The sequence below is a fragment of the Macroventuria anomochaeta genome (genome assembly GCF_010093625.1).
Source record: "Macroventuria anomochaeta strain CBS 525.71 unplaced genomic scaffold BU25scaffold_42, whole genome shotgun sequence".
NCBI classification, from domain to species: Eukaryota; Fungi; Ascomycota; class Dothideomycetes; order Pleosporales; family Didymellaceae; genus Macroventuria; species Macroventuria anomochaeta.
The window spans coordinates 324,760-331,697 of NW_022985403.1; the positions used below are offsets into that span (position 1 = coordinate 324,760).

At 48.6% G+C, this 6,938-nt stretch overlaps 2 protein-coding genes across 2 annotated transcripts; both read left to right on the top strand.

Moving 5' to 3' along the window:
• Positions 1–73: 73 nt before the first annotated feature.
• On the top strand, positions 74–1,778 carry BU25DRAFT_480248 (carbohydrate esterase family 4 protein; the record flags this gene model as incomplete). The annotated part of the gene is made up of 3 exons (XM_033711047.1): positions 74–634; positions 701–1,342; positions 1,518–1,778. The coding sequence occupies exons 1-3, from the start codon at positions 509–511 to the stop codon at positions 1,776–1,778; spliced, it is 1,029 nt and encodes a 342-aa protein (XP_033557002.1). The 5' UTR covers positions 74–508.
• Positions 1,779–4,801: 3,023 nt separating this feature from the next.
• On the top strand, positions 4,802–6,276 carry BU25DRAFT_206102 (NAD(P)-binding protein). Its single transcript, XM_033701147.1, has one exon. It carries the CDS (start codon positions 5,083–5,085, stop codon positions 6,106–6,108), a length of 1,026 nt encoding a protein of 341 aa, XP_033557003.1. The 5' UTR covers positions 4,802–5,082; the 3' UTR covers positions 6,109–6,276.
• The last annotated feature ends 662 nt before the right edge of the window (positions 6,277–6,938 follow it).

Consider the following 6,938-nt stretch of genomic DNA (forward strand, 5'->3'; position numbering starts at 1 on the left):
TGTCATCCGACTTCGGCGGGGTAGCGTTCTAGCGCATGCACATTGCCGAATATCCCTGTCCGTCCCCGCAGATACGCTTGTTACTCCTTCCTATCCGATTTACAGCGGCTGCTTCCAACCCGACGTCTGATGGCCTTTGATGTTACCTGGTTCAGGCCTGTCATTGTGTTCGCTTGCAGGGTCCCTGGAGGTTGACTGAGATAGCACCCCACAACGTTGTTATGACAACGCTACGGCATGCTATCAAGTTTGACAGCTGCGAGTAGCAATGTGATGTTCTCAGGCATGGCTTGATAGGCAAAGCGCCGTCGGCATTCAGTTGTAACGGGTCATGCTGGCCGACACATGGCTGACTGGGACGATGGCAAGAATGGGGGATCACCACCGAAGTATACAAGGTAAGCTGTGAGACTCTCTAGGTCGACTCAATCGTTTTCCATTGTCATTCATCGTATATATTTGGCACACCTGAGAGACTCTCCGTTCGCTGCCGTCATGCCCGAAGTATATGCAGCGCCCTCTGACTCTGCCTTCCCGCGTAACTTTCAAGGGTTACGGTGAGAAAGGTCTCGAAGGATTGAAGTGGCCTAACAACGCTAAGATAGCCGTGTCTTTCGTAATCAACTATGAAGAAGTGAGTTCACAAATCTCCAACGAAATCCCTCTACGAGGGCTCCAGGGCTAACTATTCGATTCTCAGGGTGGTGAACGATCTGTCATGAGTGGCGATGGAGTTTCCGAGATCAGCCTTCGCGAGTATCCCGCCCAGCACAAGATCAATGAGCGAGACTACAGCAACGAGTCGGAATTTGAATATGGGTCACCCCGCGGCTGGTGGCGAATTTTTAAGCTTTTCAACGACTACAAGATGAAGTTCACTCTTTACGCGGTAGGATCGGCCGTTGAGATGCAACCAGAGGTGACAGTACGCTGTGTCGAGGAGGGTCATGATATTGCTTCTCATGCATACCGCTGGATCGACCACGGAGATCTATCAGTTGAAGCCGAGAAGCAACATATCCGCTATGGCATCACAGCGCTGAAGAACCTCACCGGTTACGCACCTAAAGGGTGGTACTATGGACGACCCTCCCCCCAGAGCAGAGCTCTGATTCCCCTTGTTCACGAAGAGATGGGCGAGGAGCTTCTCTGGGCCAGCGACACCTATGCCGACGACATTCCCTACTGGACCGACCTACCTCAAGAGCGTAGCAGCGAGAACCCCAAGGGATGTCTCATGGTCCCCTATAGCTACGACTGCAACGACTTCAAGTTCCATACCCAAGGCACTGGTTTTCGTAGCCCTGGTGGCTTCTACGAGCACATCAAGAACTGTGGAAGGGTTGAGATGTTGATTGATCTGTTGAGCTATGAGAAGGATTGATTGGGACTATATAGTACAAGGGAATAGCAGTGGGGAATCAAGCTGCACTTAACCGAACAAGCTGGACAATCAGTGCAGCGGACCGCTGGCAAACATATGGCGATCGGTGGATACATCCACTCTCTCCGACAAGAACGCTTTTGATGTACTGTATGAGGAGGGTGAGAACGGAGCCCCTAAGATGATGACCCTTGGGCTGCATTGTCGTATCATCGGTCGGCCCGGGCGTTTCAAGGCTTTAGAGGACTTTGTCAAGTACATATCTGCCAAAGAGGGCGTTTGGGTTGCCACAAGGACGGAGATTGCGGAGGCTTTTAGGGAACAGTTTCCATACAAGAAGGGTCAGCTTGCATGGACGATGGATCGTAACTCGGAGATTATGCATTCTTGGTAAAGCAACGGTATGAAGCGACAATTACTTCAACAACCCCTTGTTCCTTCACGCTACACTTATCCCTGAGAACCAACCTGACTAGTGCCTACGAGCTTTGCTTAAGACACAACCTCAACATTGGCATGCGAATCCGGTCAGCACGCGCACAGACACGGTATCACAAGTCTGATACAGAATGTTGTATGGAAAAGCGTCGGAGTTCAGTGGACTGTACAAAGGGAAGAAGTTGAAGACTGTACTGCCGTTGTATTGTATGAAGCTAGGAGCAGTATATGTAGGTGAGTGGCTGTAAACAACGCTAGTGAGAAAAGGCAGCAACCCCTCACCATAAGGTGAGGTACAACAGGGCGTTAGTGCAGGAGAGACCCCAAACCGTGACAAAAAGAGAAGATGTAAACAGTGCTGGGACGAAAATCTCAAGGGCAGTCCTTGCACTGATGCTGTGTCTCAGTCAACAAAAAAAATGGTCTTGCTTGACAGCCTGTTGAGGTCTTAGGTGTGAGAGAGGGCCAGCTGGGGATACCAACTGCTCTCTGAGATGGAAGGATTGGTGGAAGGATGGTTCAGGCTTGTTGGAGATAAGGGTGTGGAAGAGACCAAGTGTAGGGATACCACAAGTGGTAAAAAGGATAAGTGATAAAGAAGGGATCAAGTATAGGGATAGCACAAAGGATCAGTGAGGAGTGAGTTGAGGAATGAATTGAAAGGTGAATTGAATTGAGTTGCAAGCATGAGTGAGAACTTGTTGAAGTCGTGTCTTAAGCAAAGCTCGTAGACACTATTTGATTGGTTCTCGGGGATGAGCAGAGGTACAGAAAGCCGTTGGGGGTTGGTTATCACTGAGCGAGCTCGGAGCGGCAGAGGTTTGACCGTGATAAATCGCCGTGATAATCAGGGGTAGTCGTCTAGTCAAAGACCATGGCGACTGGTTGCAATGAGTAGTACAGAGTATACTGTCTGGCTCGAGAGCAGGTGAGATTCCAATAACAAAGTTGATTGACGAGGTTGAACACGGTGCCATAAGGGCAGCGTGTCTACTTGCTTATATACTTGACAGGAGGATTGATTGTACTGCTCATATCGAGTATCGTCAGTAACTTGATACTCGGTCCAATCAAACGTTGTCGACGTGACCTCAATACTCGGTCCTCGGTGTCCTATTGATCATTGTCGACGTGGGTCCTCTGCAAGTGGGTTGGTATATGGGTCTGTGACAATTGTTTGTGTACGAGATCCACGTTGTATCCACTGCAGTCCTTTTCGTACAATCTCGGTTCGTATAACAGATATTGCGAGTTGTTCATGGATTGTAACAGAACTATCTAGAGATGGGAAGAAAGGGGTTCATATACCTGGATGGGTGGCAAGCTGACAAATGGGAGCTGACAAATGTGTGCTGACAAATGGGTGCTGACACAAGTATAAAGACTGGTAGGGTTGTTGTTGGCTGCAAGCCATGTCAGGATGACATTAGGGTTGCAGTTACACCTTTGTTCAATATTGTAGATTGCAGCAGCGCATGGACTGCTCAGTTTCATATATTGCTCTGTATTGGTAGAATGACTTAGGTAATCCTCCTCTCTCAGTGGAGTGATTACATGTTGTGACGTTGACATTGCTTGATGGGGCACACGTTGCGCTTGACCTCAGTTTTACTTTAGCCTCTCAAGACTTTTGGTACTGAGCTTCAATCAAAGAATGTCTGCGAACCAATCTGTCAATATCAATTTGCAACCCGATTTAACTATCAACAGTTCTAACAATTAATACTGAGATAAGTAATCGCGAGCCTGTATTTCACACTCGCAAGGACGGATTCTTTAATAACCTCAAATCGCTTAGTGTAATAGATTCAGTCAGCACTGATCATTTCGCTTGGCCGAGGTTGTAACTCCATTCAAAAGCTGAAGGGTTCACAAAGGAATGGGGAATATTACTGGTCAATGAGTCATCAAAACAACACCGACCGCTGCAGAGACCGAGCGATAGGACGATCTGTATGCCGGTAAGGCAGGTTCAGTCTCCAACGGTGGCTTACCTGCACGCTATATAAAGATCTGCTCTCAGAGGTTGTGTGTAATGTTTAGTCCACACATTTCTTGGGTTTGGATGTAAACCTTGCCGAACATCGAATCAATACCAGCAAGCCACCTGTAGGTGTTGTGTCCGCCCTTAGTCCTCACTCAATGAACTTCACAGCAATGCTTTGGACCAGTCATTGCCTCTGCCTCCAAGAACAAGTCTGATGGGTGATCTTATGATGATGAAATAGCTAGTGCGCTTTACCAATCCCATGTACGGATTTGAGGGCCTCAGTAACTGCGACCGGGATACCATGATCGATTCAATACTGATGACGCTTAATTGGAACAACACAAGCGGCCCAATTTTCAACACCTTTGAAGAGTATTTAGTTGGTGCATGATTGGCGCGGACTTATTTCTGACTCTCCGGTGGTGTCTGAATACGGACGTGGCTGTGTTGGTCGCATCACGTTACCTCTGTTCACGTCAAAGTGTATCCCGGACCGGACGTCCGGCGTCTACCATCGTAGATTCCGGCGCGGCGCAGGACCTTATAATCAGGCTGTGGTAACGGACTCCACCCACATAGAGCAGTTGCACCGCTTGTTTCCCACCCGTCATTTGATCGCGGCGCATTAGCTGCTTGCCTTCCTGCAGCGGTATTGGAAATTGTGCATTGCGTTGATTTGAGGAAGACGCTGCAGCGGACTGATCCCATCCCGAGTGGAAGGATTTCGAAAGTATGCAGTAATAGCACGGTGCCTCGCGACAGTGTAGAACGTTCAACACTGCTAAGAGACTCCCAACGCTTTAGCGGTTCTGCCTCGCTGTGTTTTCACCTAGCCTTCTGACGGTGGATTAATGTTGCGTTGAATATAGGGATGACGGGGTCGACTGTGCATCGGTGGTCTGCGTCACAACCACGAAGGTGGTTGTTATGGCCAATGCCTTTATGTTATGAATACCGAAATGAGTCCGAGAGACCAGCCTTAGCGGCTTACGCACTCCCAACTGCAGCTTACTCACTTTCCCGAGACAGTTCTACCCCGCTATCACAGAGTAAACTGATAGATGCTTTGTCGCAACTGGTTCCTCATCCCCTTGCCTGGCCGTAATAACATATATAAAGAGTGTGACCATACCGACACATATTGACTCACCAAAACATCGCAACAAATCTGCTCAGAACCGGAACTCTATCTGCCGCCACTGCTGCAAGGACCAATTTTCAAGCTCTTCCCAGACTTCTTGTTAGCAGCTTCACCACCATACCTATCAAGATGTTTGACCTTCCCAAGCAGCAAAGAGCAGTCATTCTCAATACTAGAACCAACCGTCTTTTTTTCACCAATAACGCTCCGGTTCTCACCTCTGCAGAGGAGCTCTTGATCAAAGTCCACAGCGCCGCAATCACAAACGGCGAGCTAACATGGGGGCCGTTTCTCAACTGGCCTGAGGAGCAAATCCCTTGCTACGACGTCAGCGGGACCGTGGTTTCTCTTCCGGCTGCACCTGCCTCATCTCACCGCTTGAAAGAAGGCGACAAAATCTTTGGAAGAATCATGGCAAGTCGCCAAGGCGCAGCTCAGGAATATGCCAATATCCTACCCTCTGAAGCCGTGCTAGTGCCGAATGGTCTCGATATGGACAGCGCTGCATGTATTCCAATGAGTGCACATACAGCTTGGCAAGCGATCTTTGAGAAAGGCCTCCTGACCGGCTCCTTCTTACCGACTTCAGTACCACACGTCAACTCTGCCGGCAAAGCCGTCCTCAATCAAGCAAAGGGAAAGCGTGTTCTGATCCTTGGTGCAGCTGGCGGGGTAGGCATATTGGCCGTCCAGTTTGCCAAGTTGGCGGGCTCATTTGTCGCTGGCACCGCGAGTGGGAAGAACGAGCAGTTTCTGAAGAGCTTGGATATTGATGAAGTAGTTGACTATACACAGCTCTCCGTCGCCCAATACGTTTCCTCTAATGACAAATTTGATATTGTCTTCGACTGCGTAGGTGGCAAGTCGATGCTTGATGGCTGGACTGGTATCAAAGATGGCGGAGTGTATGTTTCTGTTGTTCCGGGGTTTACAGAGCCTGAAGGTGGCAAGCCGGTTGATGTGAGGGCCGAATGGTTTGTTATGGAGCCGAGGAGCGAGGAGTTGGCGGAGATCAGCAAGTTCTTTGAGAAAGGGATGCTGAGGACAAATGTGGATAGTGTGTGGAAGCTTGAGGACTTTGATGAGGCGTTCAAAAAGACGGCAACTGGACATGCAAGGGGAAAGGTCGTGCTCAAGGTTAGTGATGTGGAGTAGTCCTGTTTCAAAAATCTGTTGTTGAGCTGGTGAAATTGGTTCTGCTATTTTGTTGCGGTATCGGTTGGTCCGTACAGTGTCTATGTGACGGTTTATGGAGTATGGAGATCATGTGTGCCAGGTGCGTTGGTGCAGTGCTCCTGCTCTTGACTGCACGAGATATACGTCATGTAAACAAACCCTGACGACTGCCGGGTGAGAGTCAATCACAGAAAACAGAACGCAATATATACCGATTTCAAGGGCTAAGTGACATTTAGGTTCAAGAAAAAAGTTGAGGTTCTTTTGCTATGGCTTGATAGAGATGACTTTCCCAAGTACAACGGTGCCCTCCACTAAGCTGTAGGTGCTATAGTTGTGGCATTATTTGCTATTGAAGATATGGGGGTTGGTAGTGTATTTCCCATTCCGGTAAGGTTGCTCCAAGACTGCGCTAACCCCAAAACAAACAAAATGCTGACACCTAACATAACAACCGCACACCAACAACCACTTCATAAAATTGCTGTATTTTGCACAGGGCAGGTACCTTTAGGCCTACAGTGTAGCGACACAGGTAAGAGAGGAATCTGTTACGATCCATGAACAACTCGCAATATCTGTTATATGAACCAAGATTGTACGAAAAGGACTGCAGTGGATACAACGTGGATCTCGTACACAAACGATTGTCACAGACCCATATACCGACCCACTTGCAGAGGACCCACGTCGACAATGATCAATAGGACACCAAGGACCGAGTATTGAGGTCACGTCGACAACGTTTGATTGGACCGAGTATCAAGTTACTGACGATACTCGATATGAGCAGTACAATCAATCCTCCT

What these genes read in the sequence shown, in the direction of transcription:
- BU25DRAFT_206102 (XM_033701147.1), top strand. Translation starts at nt 5,083, where the DNA reads ATGTTTGACCTTCCCAAGCAGCAAAGAGCAGTCATTCTCAATACTAGA.